Source organism: Passer montanus, unplaced genomic scaffold, assembly GCF_014805655.1.
Source record: "Passer montanus isolate IOZ18808 unplaced genomic scaffold, ASM1480565v1 scaffold13, whole genome shotgun sequence".
Taxonomy (NCBI): Eukaryota; Metazoa; Chordata; class Aves; order Passeriformes; family Passeridae; genus Passer; species Passer montanus.
The window spans coordinates 1036491-1060936 of NW_024359832.1; the positions used below are offsets into that span (position 1 = coordinate 1036491).

Sequence of the window (24446 nt, forward strand, 5' to 3'; positions counted from 1 at the left end):
GGATATTTTAAATGCTGTGTCTAATTGGTTTTAATTTGATAATTAAATTGGGTGTAAACTATATAGATCTATAGTAAGCCTGGAAAACTGTGGATCAGTTTGGATCCAGTCATTTCCTCTTTCTCATCCTTGAGGAAGAGCTTTGACTAATCTGAGGCTCAGCACTGGAAATGAACCAAATACAAATACAACCAAGCCAAAACCCACTGTAATCACATGTTGGCTACAAGTAAAAGCTCTTCATTGTATGATGATGAGCACTGGTAATGCAGATGCTTTATGAGGAAGAGAAAATAAAATAACTCCATAATGGTTTATGTTTTAAAGCTATACATTAAGAAATACTGACAATGTTTGGGCTTGTATCTTAGGAGCCAATAATATTTTCACAAAACAAGCAAGACTTTTGAAGTCTCTGAATGAATAACTTGCCAACTTAACTTTACATTTTGGGGTGTCTAATGTATTGAGGTCTTATAACACTGCTGGACAGTATCAGTTTTTGTAACATGTTAAATATCATCCAAAGGAAGAATGTTTACAAACTTAAGTGTGTTAGACATTTCTAATGACAGTAAACTGTAATAAGCATATATGACATATGTCAGAATCTGTGAAGAAGAAAAGAAAATAGTTTGCTAAATGTATTATGAATTTGGTACCTGAAGGAAAGAGGAAATCCTTATCAAGTCATAAAAATTATTTCAGGTACATAGCTTGATTAATTTCTTGTGTTGTATTTCTTATATCAGAAATAACAAACAAAAAACAAACAGAAAAAACCCAAACATTTTGCAATATGATTTATATTTATTATATATTATACCTTCTATTTACTTACATAGAGAAGAAAAAATATTCTTTGGTCTATTTTAATATTTCTGCTTTCTATTTCTGCTTTGCATTTCTGCAAATTCCTGCTGTATGAGACACAATGAATAAATGTTCTCCTTTTTCATGATACCATTGGTTTTTATATGGCTCTAAATTCTTTCTTTCCCAGACAGGAAACATTCATGCATTTCATGGCTCTTCAGACAGAAGCTATACCATACTTTTAATCCTTTCTGTTGTTTTTTGCTGTATGTGTTCCTACTCTATTTCTGGTTTTGAGATGGAATTACCATTATTACATGCAGTTTTTAGTTCATTGCATAACAATAATTTAGAAAATATTTTTTATGATTCCACTGGATGCTCAGCCTCTCTTTTGCCTATTGTGCTGCATATCTTTTGATTTTAACTGAGTTTGAAATTCAGTTCCAGATTAACAGCTGCAGTGACTTAGTTTTGGGGTTTTTTTCCAGATAGGTAAATGATATAATAGAGACTTTTAATATTATTTTATAATTAGAAGTATTTTTTGATCACTGGATCCCATTTTATTTAGTACAAAGAGTTTCTTATGCAGTTTAGTCTCCTAATTCTCCATTTCAATTTGGTGAAATCAGCAAATTTTATCATTTTACTTCTTTTCTTGTTCTGAATAATCTAAAAACCACAGTTTTTAATACCTGACTTCACAAAACTATTAATAATCTCCCTCTGTATATAAAAATAAATAAATCAGTCATTTATGCTCACTTCTGGTTTTATATTTAGTTTCTGGTTTTTATTAATTTATGTTTTCATTATTAATTAGAATTTTAGCCAGTTAACTGCATATGGAAATCAGATTTGCAAGTATGCAGTTCACAACCAAGTAGTCTTTTTTTTAGTTTGATTTTAAACCAGCTTTTGTTTCATCCAGTCATTGCTCACAGCAACCTAAGGGTAAGTGTGCAGAGAGCTTCCCCATTTCTGCCACCTTCTCACTCTGTGGAGACACCACTCATGAGGGCTAGCAGGGAGAGGGGGATTTGAGGGCCAGAAATCCCTCAGCTTTGTCTTCCTCTTAATGATCAGAGAAAGGAAGATTAAAAAAATCTCTTATCCAAGAAAGGCTGTACTTCCCCTGTACCCCTACTCCAGTCCCTGCTCAGGATCCCTTCCTGCTCTGTGGCTCTCTCTCAAGTAAAGCTCATCTCTGACGCCGAAGGCATTTGTCATTAGCTTGGAAGGATGTCCCTTTTGCAGTTGCCCAGAGTTGCCCTCTCTACATGTGTCTCCCTTTAGTGCAAAGAGTTAACCTTTCAGAGTTACAAGTTCAGTAATATTTCATTTGAGTATTGTTATGCAATTCTAATATTTGGTTCCCAATCACTTTATGTTCTTGGAATCTCTCCTAACAGATGCTTCAATAGGAGTCAGTTCCTCAAACTTGTCAGGGAGGTGTCAGCAGTTGGGTGCTGTTTGATCCATAGCTGGGCAGCAATTTTAAAATCCTCTGTGGTAGGGTATGCTGGAAGGAATGTTTGTATGTTGGACTTAGTACTGTTTGCCTCTATTTCTGTCCACTGATTCATGGTTGGAAACCAACAGTAAGATCTCATCAAAGAAAAGGACGAGTATCCTGGGAAAGGACAATATTGGGATGTGCTTGCAACACCTATATTTAATAGTCTGTGTTCACATTTATAAGTACAACACATGCATAGCCATGCAAACCTGACCATTAAAAGTTATATAAAACATTTAAATTGTTTTATTATTTCATTCTGAAGACATACTTGTCTTATGAGTACTATGCTATTTCTGATTTTTAGAATAAAGTAGTAAATATTTTTAAATAATTATAAGTTCAAACCAGCTTTAGCATTTGATTTTACATATTAAAGAAACCAGAAAAAATTGCATCTGCTATTCACTAGATTAATACCCCACAAAAACCAATCCTTATACTTCTACTCTATGACAGCAGGGTTTAGCATGTTCTATAACCCTGCACTGCAAATGTTTCTTATATAGAAACTGCAGACAAGGTAAGTCTCCACTTCAGTGAAATCCAAAAGGTGGTCTATGTCCATGAAATAAGAAAATGAAGGATTGCATTTTAAAAGCAGGAAATCTTTTAAAATAAATAGCTGAGTGAGGACCTAGAGGCTTATGTTTTATCTCAAATTATTTGTAAACAACATTCTGTGTCAGAGATTGGTATGGAGTTACTGAAAGAGCTGTATGCAAGCCAGACCAGGAGATGTGAGATGAGTTTATAGGAAACAGACCCTATTCACTTAGACTTCCTTAAACAAAGTTTACTGACTGAGGTCACAGACCAATGAAGATAAAATAATGATAACAAAATAAATATTTCTGCTTGATCTCCATTGCTTACGTACTCCTGCTATGTAAAAAATGTAATGAAACAGTCTTTCATCTTTGTTTAAGTTCATAAGCTAATGCTTTGCCTGTTTTGTTTTTTGTTTGTTCTTTTTTTTTTTAATAAAAGATTTGCATCCCATGTAAAACATTAGAAAAATTAAATTACACTGGCATGATGGTGGGGTTGTACTGCCTCAGTTGCCCTCTCAGAAACTTTCCTGCCACAGACTCTGTAAGCTGTCCTGTGTTCTCTGTAACTTCCTTCCTTCCAAAGCTTTTCTATTTATGGCAAAGTGGCAGTCGAATACGGTGCAATGAATTGTCAGAATGGAGGAATCGGTGGAGACAACAGAGATGTCCCACCTGGGTCAGTGGCAGTGCTTGCTTTGGCCATACAGAGATGCCACCAAGTGTGCTGCACAGCAGTGCCTTACTTAGGCCTGCTTTTGCCATAATCCTTCCCTCCTAATGGCTTGGGGTTCACTGCCTCAGCTTGTGTGGTGGCTGCTGGTGCTGCATGGCCCCTTGTTTCTCTCCTTATGTCTTTCTTCCACTCTGGGAAAAACAGGGACTCTCTCCCATGTCCTGGAAGTCTAAGGGGCAAGATGTAGGACCAGAGAGCCTGGTTGTGTGCTTCTGCCCTTGCATTCTTGTAACTGAGATGTTTACGTGTCCTGTCCTAAGCCCCAGAAGGGAAGCTGCTCCAACAGGTCTGCACAACCACAGTTCCAGATATTCAAGTGTCCGTTCGTCCCTTTCCATTCTCCCTCTAGCTCCAAGACTCAGTTCTTCTCAATGCAGCTTTCACAGGTGTCAGTCCTAGTATTGGGTCTGTGTAAGGATAGTTCTTGTGAAGTGTCATTTTTCCTTGAGGAGGGAAGCAAGAGAAGGTAAAACATATCTTGAAAAATGTGTAGCACAGAGAAATCCTAAAGGAATTTCATGAGAAAAATGAAATTCTCTCTCTGTATTTTGAAAGCCTGCTGCAAGCATTTTAATATTCATTTTTATGAAAGAAAAAATCACAGGCATCTTAACTGAAGGAAAATGTCAGTCTAATTATAAGCGAGCCTACCAGTTCATCATAATTTTCTGCTTTATGAGATGTAAAGTCACTCAGTTCTGTGAGACTAGACACGAAGTTTCCAAAAAGTAAACCAATCTAAGGGTTTGTCCTACTTTTCATTAACACTATATTTTACAATGAGATAGGGAGTAAATTATTACAAAATCCATCTAAATTAACATCTAGTTTTGTAAACAATGTGAAGCATCAGAGGGTTCTTGAATGGGCTTCTGCTGCAGTATGATGACCCACTGCTCAGATTCACTTTCTATAAGTCAAGAATCACATAATAGGTCAATGTTTTAAATAATCCTTAATTTAAACTCGGGATCAAGAAATTTTGCCCAGAAGTTTTATCCTTTGTATTTTTGTTTCAAACTTTTGCTCTTCAGAAAGTTAATAGTACTAAGCAATACCAAACAGTGCTGTTGAAAAGTAAAGCAAAATATGTCTTGAATTATAGCAACAGGCAAGTGGACAGTCTCATATTGATAGATGTTTTGATCAGAAGAAAAGATTTTCACTCTGCAAAACATTTCAACAGACTGATAATGGTTCATCTGACAGTCTTAAAATTATGCAGAAATCAGATATAAAGGTTTCTAGGTGTGACATGGCAAGAATAGAAAGTGAGAAAGGGGGATGCTTCTTCCCTTGGGCAAAAGTAGAAATGGACTTGAGAGGGGCATTCTCAGATGGTAAAAGATGCTGCATGTCAAGTAACAGCAGAAAAGCGGTGATCAAGGCAAGAATGCTTTCTTCTGCAAAGTGGCAGTGCTCTTGGTTCTCTGGCAGAGAATCTCTTCCAGAGGTCTGGAGCAATGAACCCTCCAAGTCACAGCTTATGTGCTCACATGTGTGTGAAAGGAAATAAATTGTCCTGAACAAATAGGTAGAAAAAAAAGACATTTTCTTGTCAGCTCTTAAGTGTCGAGCAATTAGAGCAGGAAAATAATTTCTGAGCTGAATTGTTTAACACAGTCTTTGAGTGAAGAGGGAGCACAAGAAAAGTAAGCTGTCACCAAGCTCTGAGCTCCTTCATGAGCCATGGGAATGAGCAGATTTCAGGAAGTGCTGGTGAAGCTGCCTGGGGAGGTGACATATGTATTGTAGATTTTCATATTAAGTGCTAACACACACTTATTTGTTAGAGAACAATAAAAGTGCCCATGCCATATATTTATTTGTCATGCATTTCAAGCAAAGTGTTTTAGATTTCTCTGTTTAATATTTTCTTCTGCAGTCTATGAGGCAGGCAAATCTAGTGATAATGCAAGTAAAACAGAAAGGTTCCTAAAGTAAAATTTGGTTTTCATCCCCCATAAAATATAACTCACCACATCCAAAAAATGAAAAAAACAGTAACAGATCTGTTCTCCCACTTTTGTAAATCCATGTAGCAGCAGCAAGATTAACACACTCCCATTAACTCTTTGAGAGCCTGCCTTCTGTGCATTGATTAGGTAGGTGGATGCATGTATGCCATTAGGAAGTTGCATTTTTTAGTTTTGAACTCTTAACTTCTACTATTTCTACTGATTGTTGCCAGAAATCTCCCTATATGTCTGTAGCAACCATGTTTAATTTTCTCTAAAGTAGATGAGGGTAGTGTTCTAGTAGGGGAAGAAAGGGAAGCTGCAAATGCTTTCCCAAACTTTGCTCATGAAGGACAGTAGAAATCACTGACCACTTTCTAGTAAGCATGCCTCTTTTCAAAGATCAAAACAAAACACTGTGGTAGCTGTAAAATTATTTTAATTCAAGGCCTTTAGTGTCCGTCAGCAAAAGGTGCAGCAGAAGTTAAAAGCATTATCACTATTGATTGTTCACTCTGGTGATTTTGGACCACACACACTTAGAAATAAAGATGAAATCAGAATGAGAATGTGCTACAATTTACACAACAATTTGACTTTAGATTTTAATATTTAGGGTTCATCACATATTTTGTCAGGAAATAAGAGAGAATTATAAAATTGTGCTAACTTTTTACTACTAAAATTTGTCTCTGAAAGCAGATAATTTTTTTGGCCTGGTTCTGTGTGTTATTTTTCCATTTTGCTCAGCCTCCCACACACTAATGACATGTGCATGGAATTTCATATACTCTATGAATATATGTTCTTTTTAAGCAGAGTCTCCACAGAGGTGGAAAATGTGAATGTGAAATGAAGCTTGCCATTCCTAAAAGAAGGTTAAAAATCTAGGACTGTGTACAAGCCTATCCTGAAAGTCAGTTTGTCAAGGCATAATTTATGGAGGTTCAGTTGCCCAGGCATAATTCTGCATTTCTTTCAAGATAAATACTTTTATATTTTCAGGCATGTGATTTGTCAAGGCAGCTTTGTGGCCTGGTGGGCAATCAGAATTTGCCTTAGTGGACTGAAATGACCCAGAACAAACTCACTACTTAATCTTCTTTATTGCTGAAATCAATAACCAGATCCATGCTAAGTGCTGACAGTTCTTGTGTAGGGAGTGAAAAGCAAAAGTGTCTGCTCCTTGAACTTGTAACATTTATGAGCCAGAAGTTTTGTTTTCTTCTTTGACAATGAATTTGTTAATTTTGTTTTATAATTCATATATTGATATGAGATCTTTTCTTTGTGCTAATACACACATGCCATGACACAATATTAATGTATTATCTCAAATGCCATCATACAGAATTCCTAATGCACCAGTCAGTGAAAATTCCCACATAGAAACCCAAGCAGGGATAGTGGCCTCTGGCAGAGCCAGGCAGTCCAGGTGAGTAGCAAAGCTACAGCCAACCACACTGGCTCACAGTCTTCCCTTCTGGAGAGACCTGTTCCAAATAACAGTTTTCTCCATGCCTTACACTAGAATATCATGAATATATTCAGCAGGGGGTGTGGCAGGGTTCAGGTTTTATAATGTGTTTGAATAAAGAAGAACACCAAAAGCTTAAAGTGGTTTCCCAAGTGTTGTATTTTAGAGGGTAGGGCTACATGACCTTTAAAGCCCCCTTCAAACTCAAGTTTATCTTGATGATTCTATGATTTTATATTTTTTTATTACTACACAACAACTGATTTACTAAGTTTCATGTAACACTTGTACTTACAACTTGGACTGAAGAGAATTAATAGTAACAATAAAAATAAGAGCCACTGAATGGGCCAAAGATACTCAGAAGATAAGTAGTTTATACATTTGGTGAATTTGGAAAAACCCTCCATTTTTCTCTGCCTCTTTGGTAAACAGCCAGAATTCTACACTCCACAGGTATCTGTGGATGAGGAAGAAATAAAATTACAAAGCAACTATAAGTCATAATGTAATTTATACCCATTGAAATTATTATCTTATGAGAGACACAGTTAAGAGGAGCTTGTAAAATTTTGGCTCTGGAGCTACTTGCTTGTCCATGTGTCTGTTTATACCATTCGTGTTTACTTGATATTGGAAAGTAATCAGAAAAAAATGTTATACTGAATTATGAGTGCCGTCAAGTTTTGTATGAAAAGTATTAAAACTTTAAACAAAACAGTCTTTTAAATTCCTGTCCTTCTGGTCCCACAGTCTTATCTTGTTTTACACTTTTGTTTAAACTGTTCCTTCCCTTCTCCTTTTTTTTATTTGGAGTTGATTCAATAACACAGCCTTTTTTTATTTCTTGCAGATGTTAAAATGATGAAACCTTCCCTCCCTCAGGAGCAGTACACAGCAGCCATGGCATCTCCTCTGGTCCTCTGTGGAAGGTACATTGCAGCTTGCTGCTGAACTGTTATGACATGTCTCTAGCAATCAGAAAGAAAAGCTGGGAAGAGCATGTGACCCAGTGGATGGGATTGGCTTTGGAGCCTGTGGAATATAATACAGCATGTCGTCACGGACTTGTAGCTGATAACTTGCAGACAAGTATGGAAAAAGATGAGGTTATGAGCATGGACCGGAAAGAAAAATGTGCTTCATTTCCAGAGTGCTGCTATACTGGAGAGGTGACTGGCTTCCCTGAAAAGCAGCTGGGAAATGTTTCAAAAGAGGTGGATGAAAATGATAACCATGAGGATGAGGAACATTTTCTGGAGGCGAGCACAGAAACTCTAGTCCATGTGTCTGATGACAATGACGACTACTCTGCATTCAGCCTGGATAGTGTTAATTACCATATCACTGCTGTAGGAAGTGAACCCAAAGATGAAGGGCACAGCTTAAATGGAGCAGGCTCCTTGACACAGATGGTACCAATAATAGAGGGTAACAAGGCAGCTGAATCATCTGGAATCAGTGGAGATATAAGTGAGGAACCTGGCTGTGACACAGTTCCTAAAGAGGAGAAGAAAGAAGATGTTTGTGGCAGTACTGGCCAAAGCCTGGAGCTTTGTAATCATGAAGTCTTAAATGAAGTAGTAGATGTAGAGAAGGAAAATTGTATCAATTCTCCAAATGTGAAAGAAGTTATTATGTCTGGGAAGCAGCTGCTTCATACTGCTGTAATTGCACAACAGCACCGGAAATCTGATGCTTTCAAAGACGGGCTTGGAAAGTCTGAGTGCAATGTGGTAGAGAGTGGGATTTCTTCTGAATCATACACCAGCAGTGATGGGCAGCTCTGCTCAGCAGTGCAACCCAGCAATGGCCTTATGCAATCTCCTCCCTGCTCTTGCATCCCAACAGTGGAAAATGGTCTGGATAAAAGTGGTTTCACAGAACCTCAAGTGGCCCCTGAAAACAGATGCCTTTCAAATGTCAGTTCAGCAGAAGACATTCAGTGTTTACATGTAAGGAATCATTTGGCCACACACGAATATTCAGACAACCAAGTGAAACTGCGCAAAAGAAAGGTAGGATGCTTGTAGACTGTAGAGCGTTTTTCAAATATTTTCCCCCAGATTCTGATGATGGTGATACTGCACCTAATTAACTGGAGATAAAAAGTAATTGTTTCATTAATTTATCAGGCTCAAACAGTTTCAGGACAAATATGTCTATACAACAACTAAATTTTAGGAGCTTTTTTTAAGGTCTGAAAATGGCTGAGCTATGAATTTGGATGGTACCATATATTCACTTTACATATGTTATTTAATATATTTTTTATATGCTGTTCAAGGATAAATGAGTACATGTCTTCTTTTTTTTTTTTTCTGCTTCTATCATTATTTGATTCCTCTTAGGAAAACTTACTCTGTCCAGGGGTTTGGAAGCCTTATTGAAAAAGAAAGTACAAGGGAAAAGTGCAACATGATTTTAAAAGAGAGAAAGAGTGGAAATACTTTGCAGTAGTTCTTTGGTCTTTAACTCAGCCCCATGAGCATATGTTCTTGCAAAAACAAGTATTGCTGACTCTGAAACAATATTTTGTAATTTTGAAGCAACCAGAGGGTTTCACTGTCTTCACTGAGTAAGGAAGGCTATCATTACAAAATTTTAATGGAGAGATTCCTTGGAAATAAAACTCCCATTGGCTTTAATGGAAGGAGATGTGCTGATTGTAGCACTATGGAATTTATCTAAAAGTCTGGCTTCCCCAGTTATGCTGCTTATTCTAGCTAATAACCAATTTGTAATTGTTTACTTCTCTCTGCCTTTTTTTATTTGACATCATCCAGCTTCTTTTGTCTGGGTTTTTTTTTCTTTTACATCTGGTTTCTTTTAATTGTGTGGGTTTCATCTGTCAGCTGCAGTGCCTCAGTAGCTGTTTCACTGAAGCTCAAATTCACATATCTGAAGTACTTTATGCCCACACAGCATCCTGAGCTGCTGGCTGTTGCTTCCTTGTGTAGACTCTTTGGTAATAGTAACATTACGTTAACATGGTAAGAAGATGTAAGCAAGTTTTGCCAATGGTTTCAGAAGCCCTCAAAAACAGTATTTTCTCGATAGTTTATGCAATCACAGTTAATGCAGTAACTGCTCAAATATCTCACCATAAGAATATCTCAGAGTTGCAAACAAGAAACAAAAATATGACTACCAGTACCAGAAATGCTAATGAAAATGGTTCAAGTTTAAAAACCAGAAAATAACCAAATTGACATTGTAGTTGAGAACTAATTGACTATTATAATAATTTCTCAGCTGCTTTACTTTGGCATCAAATTTTCTTTTTAAGTATAGCTGTTGATATTGATGTGTACATTTCATATATCAGCAAGATGAAGCATGCTACAGTTTTTAATAGCTCTGATTTGATGCTAGTTTCCATGTATCTCCTTGGATCTTGTTTTAGGGTCACATACTCATCTTTTAAATGTGCACTCATGAGAATAATATTTAAGAATGTATGTATGATTTGTGTTTGTGCCATTAAATATTTTAAAAGACAAATTATAAAAATTCCACAGAGACAATAGTGAGAAAAACTAAGGAAGGAGATGAGCATAAAAAGGAGCAAACAAAGTGTTTTTTCAAGGAAGTTTGAGCTGCAACAACTGCAAAATTGTGTGTAATGTAAATGGGGGTGGAGTCTGTAAATCTCAAGGAGTCCCCATTCTAATTTGGTTGAAGAAATCTTTGCCAACCACTGTAACATGAATGGCAAAAGGGAAAAGATATGATCTGCTATTGTTTGTGGTGCTATTTATCTCTAAGTTCACAGGACACTTCTACAAGCAACATTCTGTCATAAGGGATTTTCTCACTTATATTTACCCATGCGCTATTTTACAAAAGCCTGTCTGTGTTGGTAATAGTGTGCAATGAAAAATGTGCCTATGTTTACAAACTTCCCCTGAAAGCCACTTTTGTAATTTTAAGAAAACATTAGAAAAACTGCAGACTTGAAACTGAATCCATCCATAAAAGACAAGTATTTGCTTTGCAGTGACAGGAAGACTTAAGGGATTGGGAATGGTATATAAAACCTTTTCTCTCAAGGTCAGTAGTTCAAGCAGTGCAGTTAAGGTCTAAAACACACCACTGTCTGATTAATGCTCAGTGTCAATTATAGTTGCACACAATCATGTGCCCATAAAGGTCAGAATATGGGAAAAGGCACATGGAAATGAATTGCTACAGGTATCTGGGCACCCAAATCTTCAGGCAGCACCTTGGGTGATCATAGAAAGGTCCTGATCTTCAGGCATTTTCATGACAGTTAAAACTTAGTACCTTTGAGTAGACTTCTGCTCTTGCTGGTACTAAAGGCTTTTTCAAATCTGTTCCTTGTTAACATATTTTAAACTGTTTTTAATTGTGGCAATAGAGCATGACCTTCCCTCTTATCTTTAGATCAGCTGTCTTCAAACCACAGCTGAGGTGAGAGACAGTGTGGATCTGACATGCTTGCTCTGCAGATGGATGCAGGTTCGAGGGCTTAAGGGCTTAAAGTTTAGCATCTTTGACCAGCACTAACTCCATTGCAGTAAATTGCTTTAGTCATGATGGATGTACTGACACTGAAGATGCTTTTTGCAAACATGTCCAGCTGTTGCAGCATTCTTTGCTCCCTCAAGTCAACAGAGTTCAAATGTTCAAAGCACAGCACCCTCTTTGCCTTCGCTTTCTCAGAAAGACTTCCTAAGGCTCGGAAATAGGAAGGACCTGAATTTAATTGTGAGAAGTTAATGATATTAGGTCTAATTGAAAGATACAAAATAATCAAGCTTTCCTGTTGTTCCTGATTTGATAATCAATTCAGTTCATCCACAACATGAAAATTATCCTTATTAATGATTCTGAGTAGCAGAAACATAAACAGATTAACTGTATGTGAATAAACCAGCTAGACCCTTCTGTGTGCTTTCCTGGGTTAAATAAATTTAGGTTTTAAAGTAGTTACTTCACAGAATTGTACATTAAGTAATATTTGGAACTAAAGAGCAAGCTGTAGTGCTTGGGGTATCAAAACAGCTCACACGTATGTTCATATGTATGCAAAACCAACAGAGCTTTTAGCAAACAGTTTTATACAAAACTAGAAGAACACCAACTATTAAGAGAATACCCACAAAAGGAGACTATTTAAATATTATGCACTGATTTGTAAATGTAAGAAAATGGCCATTATCTTATACAGAATCTGTCAAATTTTTGTGTGTGCTCCATTTTAAGTTTTGTCCAATTCCTCATCTCATCAAGCTTAGGCAAAGACAGGAAAATCCCTGCTGGGGCATATTGAGAAAGTTCACAAATGCAGCAGAGCTCTAAAAAAATAATTTCAGTTCTTTTTCAACACAAAAAAGAACTGCTTTATTTAGCACCAGCATAAAAAGGTGGGTTGAGACATATAGTTTCCCAGTAAGTTCTCCCCACTCACTTCCAAAGCACAATTACAGCTGTGCTGTTGCAGCCAGTGATAACATTTTGTAAATGCAATTTTTAAAATAAGGCTCAGACAGCTGTTTTAAATGATGGATCAGTAAAGGAGTAGAAAATCAACATTGTAAAGTCTGACTCTAAATAGTTTGAATAAAAATCCATGAAGTTTTAAAAAAAGTGAAATGTTAACAAACTCTACTTACAAAACAAATCTTGGCTTGTTCTGTATATTTCATTTTTCTTCCACCATCCCCTCTTAGATTTTGTTCCTAAAGATAATTCAACATAAATAGGAAGAAAACAGCTACAGAAACAACTGTATACTGTTCATTTCTCTCCTATAGGACAGTGTAGTTCCTCACGGGAGTCTTCTTAGAAGCTTTCCAGTTTCAAATAGGTTATGTAATCTTAAAGTCATTCTTGCAAGGCCAGAGAATAAAAGAGTCAGGGCTATTCCTAATGCTCATTATTATTGTTGCAACTTTAATCCAGATTTCTGGATCAAATTCTGTGTGATTTTCAAGGGATGCTTAAGGACACAGCCAATGTCAGCATAACAACAGCTGCAAGAGTCAATAAGACAAAAATTAATTAAAGAGTAAGATTAATAGGAGACTGGCAGAAAATATCAGAAGAGACCTGGGTAGAAGGTTATGGAATGATGCATATCTTTGAAACAGTGTCATTTCCCAACAGGAAAGCTGTGAGTTTTTAAAACATGGTTTTACATTTCCTGTACTGTTGCAATATATTTTATTTCTTTATTTCAACAATTATAATTATACTAATGTGAGAAAGCAAAAAAATTATTCACTTGAATTCAGACTTTTCCATCCATATTTGCCTCTTGATTATTATGCACGTCCCTGAGATGTGAAGGCTGACTCTCTTCCATTACAATAGAATTACGTTTTGTTTCACAATGTTAAGACTATGATTTTTGGGGCAAGTTAGGAAGTTAGGCTCTTCCAGGAGCTTCTATTTGCATCACCATAAACTAATTTCATAGGAAACTTATGGAGCTGTGCTTGCTAGCTCATACTGAGGTAGGCGGGAGATGTAGTAGGAAAGCTTCACTAAAAAGCCATAAGAGTTACCTGTTTTACTGACATTGTTTCTTTGCAACTCTCTGTGCCATCTATTCTCATTGCATGATCCTTTTCAACTGGGCACTTAAAAGCAATATGATTTTATTGTGAGTAATAATATAAAATATGAGGTAGGTATTTTTCTTATTTTATTGCTGCTTGTATTTCCAGCCCTATTACCAGTATGTCTCTCCAAAGTCTTAATCTCCCTTTCCCTCAATTCTGTCTCTTTTGAATTGTGATAATTTAATGACTTGGGTTTTTTTACTTTTTTTTTAAATTTAGTTTTAAAGATTCTTACACTGGTTTTGTTATTTCTGTTTTATAGAAGGTGGTTTCAGGGATCCAGCCTGTACTATTGCTACATAAGCAGTAGGATGTAGTCTTGTTAAGGTTGCACAGCAACAATAGTTCAGACAGATCAACAGAGGAAAAAAAACATAGAAGATATAAAGCAAGAATACAAACAACAGAAATGTGTAGGAAATATTAATTAAAAAAGGAAATATGCTTTTTGTTGTGTTCTGATTTTGCAACTGGGAATTAAATTTACCTTTTTCTGAGATGCGGTCTGCAAATGTGTCAGTCAGAGTTAGATGACAGCTTTAAGAGTTGGTGATTTTCCAAGTCAATTATCTTTAATTATTCCTGTGCAAAATATGATAAATAAATGCAGTCATTTCTCACAGTTTGTTTTCCCATTGAGTATTTTTAAAGATAGTCATCTCGCAAATACTTTAGTGGAGGAATCCAACAACCAGGGAAGAAAACTGTCCTTTAAAATCATAATGATCATTAGAGGTTCTGAAAGTGTAGACCGTCATGAAGGTTATTTGTATGGTTGTTAGAAGACTGAGGTTTCTGTGCTTCATTATGGTCATGGAAGACCAACTCCCAGCTGCTTAGATCTAGGTATTGAAAAAGAATTAGTGGATTTCAGGGGAACTACAGTGTTCTTAGAGTGTGCTTAACCACCTTGCTGAACTTGGGTGTTATAATACTTTGTAATTTTAGAGACAACAAAAGCTAGTTACTATAAAGCTAATATCATAGTAAAACTCCCTTCAAATCATGTGGTTCTCTAACTATATTTCTTGTACGATTCAGACCTGCACTTATCCCAGTGTAGTTTCATTTTCATATACAGAGATAGATAATATAATCCTGGCATCTAGGACATTTTTTTTCTTAGTTTTGTAAAGGACAATGGCAAGTGCAAATATTGGAAATGTGATTATCTCTTTTAAAATACGATCTTTCAGACATTGAAATCTATTTTATCAGGTGTGGAATTTAGATTTGGTTTTGTTCCACTTCTGAATCTTATATAATTTTCAAACTTTATATAGGTTTTTTAAAAGATTCTCAAACTTTCTAAAGGTTTTAGAGAAGACCATGAATCTGTTCATCCAAATTCATAATGTGAATGTGAGAACCATCAAAAATTGGTGAGAGATCTTAAGCCACAACAGTTTTTTGAAAGGTTGCCTCCCACCCACAACTCAGAGCTACAGTCTGTAGTATTAGTACAGTGGGCAATTATTACTGAAATACACAGTTGCTTCACCACAAGGAATTTGCTGCATTTGCACATTGCTATTAAATGGTCATGGTTTTGAAGGCATTGGGAAGAATCTGGCAAGAGATATAAGTGAAGCAAAACAAATAGTAAGATTTCTTTGAAAAAAAATGAAATATTCTTGGCTGTCATGAATATTTGTTTCTCTTTTCTACAGTGAAAACTTGCTTTCTAAATTTACCATTTAATAATGAAAATGTGGTTCAAAAATATAAATGGACTGAAACAGTTGGATTTACATTTTTTTTAATTGTATGTATTTTCTATGGTAATTAGTAGAAAGTGGTCATAAAGCACTCCTATTATTGTGGTAACCATGAATGACCATGAATTTTCTCTATTACTTTCACAAAAATATGTATCATAAATATTATCTCCATCTGGGAAGCTAAAGAATGCTTTCCGACAGACTTCCTTTATGTTTGGACTGAAGTATGATGTATTTCAAACAATGTGAAAAGTATTTAAAACAAGTTCAGAACAGGATGGGATGATTGCCAGGCCAATACAGTACAACCTTTATGCAAATTTTACTTTGGCACATTTTTGTGACAGTGTTCAGCAATAAATTTTCAAGGAAGTGTTGTCTAGACTGCAAACCAAGAGACTGTTGCACATCAAATTATGCTTGGAGCTGAGCTACCTAAAATGGTAATGAAAGTATTTGTATTTATAAGCAGTTTGTAGTCACACACTACTGCTTCACCAAAATCATTTACATGCTTGTAGGAACCAGTCTAGAGAGCTTTAGTTTCATGCAGTGTGTACTCAGAGATTTCTAGTTTTGACAAGTTCTGCAGTACTGATTGAAAGAAAACTTCTAAAACATTTTTTTGGTTTATTTTTTAAATGAATTTTTTAAAAGTCCTTACTGGCCAATTATTTACTGTCTGCACTCTATAAATAGTCAGTGGTAGGTCATGTTAAATCGGCCAATGACCAATTGCTAAAATGACTTCAGATTTTTAATTAACATCAAACTTTTGAGGGAAGCGGTTTTGGAAGGAATAAATAGTACATAAAACCTTTAACAAATGAGAAGTGAAGTTAAGACACTTGGACAAAACACCCTGGATTGAATGACATCACTGTCCACAACACACTTTTCTGTTGGTTCAATAAAAAAAAAAATTTAAAAAGGAATTTGCTTCCTAGAGCTCTTCCTCTCACACTTTCACATAATGCTCACTTTGAATTAACCTTCAAGTGAGAACAGAGAGATCTAAGAGGTACAGCTCAGACACAGCTTCCATCCAAAAACAGTACTTACAGCAGTAATTAGAAAAGACAGTACTAGAGCACTACTGCCTATATTAAAGAGCCTTTGATGCCATAGCAGTGGCAGAACAGCTTTTTTAAGCACAACTGTTTACTACCGACAAGACCTGTGCTAGAAGTAAAAGGTTTTTTGTGTTGCTGTGTCAAAAAAGGAGACAGGGAAGAACAGCTTATCCTGGCCAGCTCTGAGAGCTGAGGCTTTACAACAGTGTAGTCTTTGCCACTGCTATCAAGGAGTACTTGACCATGCAAATTTGGTGGTGGGTTAGTCCACAGGCATCTGACCAATTCCCATGCAATAGTTAAGAGCGAACAAAGAGAACCTCTCTTGTGAGCTGAACTGCAGCAAGGTGGAAGCTATCTGCAAAGCTTATTAGGGGATTTTTTTTCTTGGTGTTTTATTTTTGGTTGGGTTTTTTTGTTGGGGTTGTTTTGGATAGTTTGGATAGTTGTTTTGTTGTTTGTTTTTTCTTCATCACACCATAATGGTACCTATGATTAAAACACCTAAAATGTGTTGTCCACTCTTAATTCCTTTTACTGCTGTCTCTCAAAGGTGCCATAAGAGGTTTGTAAAGACAAGGAGGCTTATGCCACAGAAAATACACATGGGGTATTGAATATGGTTTTACAAAATGAAACAATACTACTTCTGCTGCCAAAAGCTATTCCAAGCTCCAGTGGATATAGCCAAAAATGGTTATGAATTCAAATTCAGAGGGATATTCTTCCTCCTTTGAAAAAAATCTAGGCAGCAATGTATGTGTGAGCATCTGTGTGCGCTGAGGTAAATGTATGGCAAATGTATACCAGATCCTCGCTGCTTTTCATAACTGTCACAGCTGATGTCTAAAGCTTTTACAACAATGGGGATAAGAACTTGGTTTATGCACACAACATTAATGAGGAATTGGCTCACTGTAACATGAAGATATCCTTCCATACTACAGCAATAACTGTCATGTCTGAAGTTTGGCACTGTCTTTGCACTCTCACCTTATCTAAGGCTTAGAAGAGCAAACACAATATGTATTTATGTTAAACAGAAGTCTGTTTATCCTTTTCTCTAAGTTGCCGCCTTCCTATTTTTTTCACACAGAACATCCAATTAAACAGAGGATTCTATTTGAATATCCTGAATATTTTGATAATGTATTATCTCATCTACCCAACAGAAAATATCTTTAAGGAGCTGATTATAATCTTGCACTATGTATTTTAATCTCTTGGATGTTATCCTCAACCTTCTTAAAAAAAAAAAGGTGGTTTGCATGCGCTACTAATCATTGATAAGTGATTCATGGCTGTTTGATATGAAAGCATGAAAAAATTCAGCAGTGTTAAAGCTCATGGCTTGTGTTGCATGTAATTTAGCTTCAAAATATTTTAAAAGCTGACACGTTCGTTACACTGAAAATGAAAAAGCAGAGCCAGAAGCCAAACTTTGGTAATCTAAATCAAACTACTTTCCTACACCCAGATTTCCTGAAAAACACTTTTCTTCTGATAAATGCCAAATTGTATTTATCTTACACAGAGTTAATAGTGATTCTGTGTGCATATTACACCTCAATACATTTGTTCCAGCATGTTAAACTCACCTCTTTACAAATGCTCTGCTGCTTGGTAGATGATGACAAGACCATCAAGTGGTAAATGAGCACTATACTGTTTTGGCTTTTTATAGGAAGCAAAAATGCCAGAGAGTAAATAAAAGAAGTGATTGTCTCTCAAGACCTGTCTTTTCCCACTATCTTAGAGGAGAGATAAGACTAGAAAATAAAGATATGAAAAACAATTGATTTCTTATGTAAAGTGAGAATTCAACTCTTAATTACACAAAGATTTCTCAGCTCATGAAAACAACTCCCAGAGAACCACTTTGTTCCCAGGTCTTTTTCAATATTTCTAGTATCAAAGATAATTTGGGAAGTTCTTCTATATTAATACCTTGTAGCACCTTGATTAATATTCTTGTGCATAAGTCTTCTTTAGCACTCATAATTTATCACATTTCACAAACATTTTATTAAGCTTTTAGAAATATTGTGTTTTCATTTTTACTGCAGCTTCTTTACTAAGATATGTTTTAAATTGATGGATTGTGCTTTTGCAGACGGAAGCCCATGAATAGTTATGACAACAGAGAAACCAGCTTTAATCACATTCAGAAGAAATACATATATTCCTGAAATTTCCTGTCTTGTGAAGCCTTAGATTAGAATGTCCATAATTTTTTTTTCTCTAGCTCATCCATACTCTCCATCAGATACAAAAAAAAAAATTCCTTTTTCATCCAGAGTCTTCTAGTCAGGCTGTTAAGAACATTGATTCTTCCCTCTGCTCTTGTCTTTTCACAAATGCTTTGTTGTTTGGGGTTTTTTTTTCCCCCACTTAATGTACAAACCTGAGTGAAATATTGAGAATTTTAACCATTTTGGAGCTTATGTGCATATAAAGGAAAGATTACTTGGTGACATGAAAATAATGTGTATTTTATTCCTTGCAAGTGTCATCATGTGACAGGGTTTGATTTCAAAGCCACAGCCAAGCAGAGCTCTGTAGTCACATGCAGGGGTTAGGAAGGAAATATGAAGTTGTTGGTGAAACAGGTGAGTGACTTCCATGACTCTGTTCCACTTTGGTATGAGGGGAGAGTGGTCCCAAACACTTTCAAATGCTAGTTCTGTATTAGTAGTAGTACTCCAGCATTCATTCAGTTGCCTAAAATGTGTACTCAACCCTAAATATTATGTGGTTTTTTCGCAGCTTCTTTAGTGGGTGGAGTCTGCAGTGACTTTGTCCCTAATTCTGGTCTCTCAGTCCTTTCCATTACACTTAGGAAGACAAACTCTCCTGTTCAACAGCATTGCCTCGTGAAGCATCATAATGACAGTTTAAATGTCACCACTGTTAGTCACTGATGATTGTCTTAGGGTTTAAATAGAAATTTCTTACTTTTTAGCCACTCTGTTCAGAGGGAATGTTTACTAGCAGCAACGTATAATTGTGGAGCTTTGATCTTTGCTTTGAAATGTCTTTTTGAGTGTAAAGAAAATACATCTATGCTGAGAACAACATTAAAAGCTATTTCTGGAGTTAGACCAGGATTCTGAAGGTGAAAGGACACTTCTCCAGCTCTCTCAACAAGTCCTTGGGAAAGTTAAAAATAAGTCTTGCTGAAAAAAAATTGGCACTTGTTATTTGAGAAAATTTCTTTATTCCAGGAACTGCCTCATGTAGCAGAAATTTATTTACCATCTGTGTAGACTTGAAAAATTTTCCATCTACCAGATACACAACTGAAATAGCAACAGATTTTCCGTCCCAATGGTTTCCACCGACCTCTGTTTTTAGGGAGTGTTGTAAAAACTTATGAAATTTTGGTGCTCTCAGAAGAGCAGTTAATAGACCATCTGTGAAACTCTGAGCTCTGATTGTGACCTCTAACAACGTCACCTTACTGTTGTTAAAGCTTGTCACTTGGGGGACATGACCTCATAGACTTAATAGCTGAAAATTTATTAGATTTTTAAATTATAGTTCCATTATTGATTAATATTACAGCACTGACTTTTTAAAAAATAGTCATTTGAGACATTTATTTACTTTGAGTACAGATGTACTTCCTTAATTTCACAGCTCTGCAACTGCAGGGGGAGAAAAGATAGTTAGAAAAGAATAAAATATGTCACCACCAAAAATATCCCCACTGATTCTTGAAGTAACTCTAGTTCTTTAAAATATGAAGCAACCTGTCTGTAAATCTGAATATTACTTCTGAGTATTCATATGAGTACACCGGCTGGAAACCAATGCAAACAATTCATGGGAGACAGAAAAAGAGAAAAGAGTTCAGGAACAGATGTCAGAGAACACAAGCTTAACTTCTGTTTGTTGCTTCTGCATTGATTTCTTTCTTTCATGTATTTAGTGGATACATTTTACTTTTGTTTTTAATGCATATCAAGAATCCTCAAGAACTATGGGGGCTAATTTTTAGTTGATGCTTAGATGGATTTTTTTATCCCATCTACCAAAATAATATTTGTGTGATTAGAAAGCTTGGTGTTCAAGGCAGTTGTCAAAAGTTTCCTCTCAATTCAAAGACCTGATTTGCTGAAAAAATGAAAAATCCCTATCTACCATTCTTATTACAATTGAAGGGCTCTTCTGCCTTATCTATTTTTACCTTTTTTACCTGCCACTCTGTTCAGGGTGTTTGACTGAAGATGCTTAATCTGAAACAGGCCTATCAAAGATGCTTTTTCTTTCATAATTCTGAGCCGCTGAACTAGCAACATTTTACAATATGTGACCTTTTTTCTTTTTTTTTTTTTTTTTTACCTTCTTACTAAATCCTTTAATCTGGTAATTCAAATCTGTATTTCCAACTTATTCTGTCTAATTCTATCTATTTTGGATGTCTGTATAACTTCTCTATTCGACTGCGTGTGGTAAGGTAAGATACTGTTGTTTCATCAAAAGTGTATAATTGTGAAAATGAACCGGTCTAAGTTTTAAGCCATTCTATATTCTTTCCTGCTGCTGCTAAACCACCTACAATCCGAAAAAGAGGAAATTACAACTTATATTATCAACATTCAACTGAATGTTGTTCAACAACCTGAACTTTAAACTGTGAGTTGCAGTTCTCAGGGAAACCAAGGTTTTAGTTAGGTTTGTGCCAGTGGGTTAAGGTACATATGCACTGTCATGTTTTAGTTTGAGCCAGGAGCGTTCTTTTGAAGGGACTTTGCTGAGTGACATGATATAAATCATGAGAGATGAGTGATATCAGATGGTGAGATTAAGTGCACGCTCTCTGATTTGAGAGCTGCAGGGCAGATTTTATACCTCTAATGTATTGACTCACAAAGAAAAAATGTGTCTTGGAATTATCAATAGTCAGTGATTTTTTTTCAGATATTAGGAAAACAAAAGTACCCGGAGTGTAGCAGATTCATATCTGCACAGTGCAAGAAGTATGAACTGAAAGACATAGTCATAGGATTTTATATTCCCATCACTTACATTGTGAAAATGTCAGACTCTGTCCTCCACACTGAACAAACTGGTTGCAAGATAACATAATTGTTATGACTTTAAGAACAATGAAAGAAAAAATCTTCTGAAAACAGATTTTTAAAATAGATCAGCTTCCTTTTAGGTGAATTTGATAAATATTCCCTGCTAGAAGAATATACAGTTCTATCTATAGAATAGAGATTTAGCCCCTAAACAAACTATGCAGTCTCTTGAGACTTTTATAGGTTTTGTTTTATCTTTCTGAAATATATCAGATGCAATGTAAAACTAGTAAGGAATATTTTCCTCTTGTATTTGTGCTTTCTAGTTCTCTCACTAATTCCCAGTGGTCTTGTGGTAATGTGTTCATTCTGTTGGCCAGCTGTTCAGCTCTCCATGAATGCATCCTCCTGATGTGCATTTCCCAGCATTTTACAAGAAAATGTCCTTTTTCACTTCAGTATAAAACTTTTTTGAAAGCAAAACTATGTACCATTGGGAATGTAGACAGGGAATCTAATATAAACATAAACTCAGTGAGGAGTGAAGAAATATATATTACACAGTATAAGCACTAAAGTGCTTTTAATGTGTGTTCGAAATAGAAGTAGCGAGAAGACTGTCTTTTGTACTAGGGTTTGCCTTGTGTGGTTTTTGTTGGGGTTTGTTAGGTAGGGTTTTTTTATTTGTTTTTCTGGTTTTGGTGGGGTTTTTTTGTCTCTGGCACAATTACCTTTATTTTGCTCATACTGCCTATAGTAGAAAGGAACTCTTTGGTTCCTTTCTCTAGGCCCTTGGTAGTAGGACCCAACAGTAAAGTAAATAATATCCCCACCATTGCCATTGATATTAACTTCAATCTTCGCTTAAGACAGGGTTGTGAGCATCAAAGGTAAAGTTTGTCTGTACAGGGGGAATAGAAAGTGTACAAGCATACTGAAACAGAATTAAGGGATTTCTTCCCTCTTGGAAAACATTAAAGACCAAGAGTTAAGAGGGAAAATAGGGATGGTTTTCTCCCTGGCACTGTTGCTAATTCTTCAAGACAAAAGAGACATTTATCAGCTAGTACTCTGGAAATCACTGTACTTTCTGTCATTCCAAGAAAGTTGGGGCTGGATTGTGTGGGGCTGTGCTAATCAAAAATGCAAAGGATATGTTTGTACACAATGTATTTGACGAATCTTTATTTGTTTACTGTGGGGAAGCCTAACATTTCATTCATTGGTATACAGCTCTTGGATTCAATTTGAAATTTAATTCTGTACAGACAAAGAAAAAACTGTTATGTGTAGGACTCTGTAATAGTATAGCGTAGCTTTAGTGGGTATTTTGAACTTTGGCCATTTGTCTAATTTGAATTACTCCTTCTTATTTTACATCAGCTGGGATTTACACCCAGGCCACAGTTTCAGCAGGCAAAGTGTGGAGTGTAACTTAACTTGGTAATGCATGAGGGGTCTCTGTGTCAGGAGGAATCTATGGCATCTACTTGATAACATTGTTGTTCATTCTCTGCTTGAGTGATTCCCATTACTCCATGGCAAATAGTAAAATTTGTCTTTCCTACCATGACCAAAGCATAAAACTTTGTCTTTCTCTGTGAGTCCCCATGTTATATGCACACATATTATGTGGTTTTTTGATGATTTTTGGCAGTGTGTGCAACAGTTGTTCTGTGATTTTATCACTTCACATGTTCTGTAGGGAACTAAGATAAGTGGTCATTTGTTCTAGTTTTTTCTATTCTGTATAAATGATATCCACTCTGTATTGTTTGTGTTTTAAAAGGCAGTATAAGAATTGCAATAAATAATCTTTTTAAAAGGTTTTTTTTAAAAAACAGTATATAATATTTATCACACAATCTCCAGTAAACACCCTGAAATTTTTTATTTGTTATTTAGTGAATAGAATGAAAATTTAGTAGTCTGGGAGAAGAGTTCCTGATAGCAATATCAGCACAAGCATGAATGAAACAAACCAGAGAAATTACATTTTCTCAGTCAAAGATAGAGCTGGTGTTAGGACTTGGCAGTTCCTTGAATAGGCTTTAAGAACATAGCATTCAGGCAAAATAATTATTTTATTATTATGCATATTTTAAGCAGTCAGTAGAATAATATTAAATATGTAACTTATAAAAGGAATATCTCAGTTGAAATAATGTAATGTACAGAAACTATCACAAAGACATTAGAAAGGTAGTTTGGATGTGTTCTGTAGTTTTTTTTTAGTTTCAGCCTATTGACTGGCCTTTTGTAGCCAGAAACTTTGGTCCTGAACCTTGGTCAAGGCAATCACAAGCACAAGTTTAGGCTGGCAGAGGATGGAATGAGACCAGCCCTGAGGAAAAGGACTTAGGAGTGCTGGTGGGTAAGAAGCCAGCAATGAGCCAGCAATGAGCACTTTCAGGCTAGAAAGCCAACTGTGTCCTGGGCTGCATCAAAAGAAGTGTGGCCATCAGGTCAAGGGAGGAGATTGTCGCCCTCTACTCCACTCCCATGAGATATCCACCTGGAGTGCTGCATCCAGTTCTGGATGCAACATAAGTACTCCCCAGCTTAAGATGGACATGGACCCACTGGAGCATGTCCAGAGGAAGCTAAGAAAATTCTCAGAGGTCTGAAACACCTGCTGTGAAGACAGGCTGAGAGGGCTGGGACTGTTCAGCCTGGAGAAGAGAAGGCACTGTGGAGACCCTGTAGCACCCTTCCAGTGCTTGAAGGGGATGTGCAGGGAAGATGGAGGGAGAGAACATGTAGTGATTGTGCAAGGGGAGTGGATTTAAATTGAAAGAGTGTAGGTTTAGATTGGACATTAGGAAGAAATTCTTTAATATAAGGGTGATGAGGTACTGGAGGAGGTTGCCCAGAGAGGCTGTGGACTCCCTATCCCTGGAGGTGTTCAAGGTCAGGTTGAATATGGCTTTGAGCAGCTTATTCTAGTGGAAGGTGTCCCTACCCATGGCAAGGGA

General features: G+C 36.2%; 1 protein-coding gene across 4 annotated transcripts in view; it reads left to right on the forward strand.

The window, feature by feature from the left end:
* The window catches only part of DLC1 (DLC1 Rho GTPase activating protein), a 244253-nt gene that overhangs the window by 40282 nt on the left and 179525 nt on the right, over positions 1-24446 (forward strand). For all 4 annotated transcript variants that reach the window (XM_039698935.1, XM_039698937.1, XM_039698934.1 and 1 more), the window contains exon 2: positions 7914-9078. In XM_039698935.1, coding sequence (XP_039554869.1) covers positions 8026-9078 — 1053 coding nt within the window. In that variant the 5' untranslated portion in view covers positions 7914-8025. The remainder of the gene's footprint in view (positions 1-7913; positions 9079-24446) is intronic.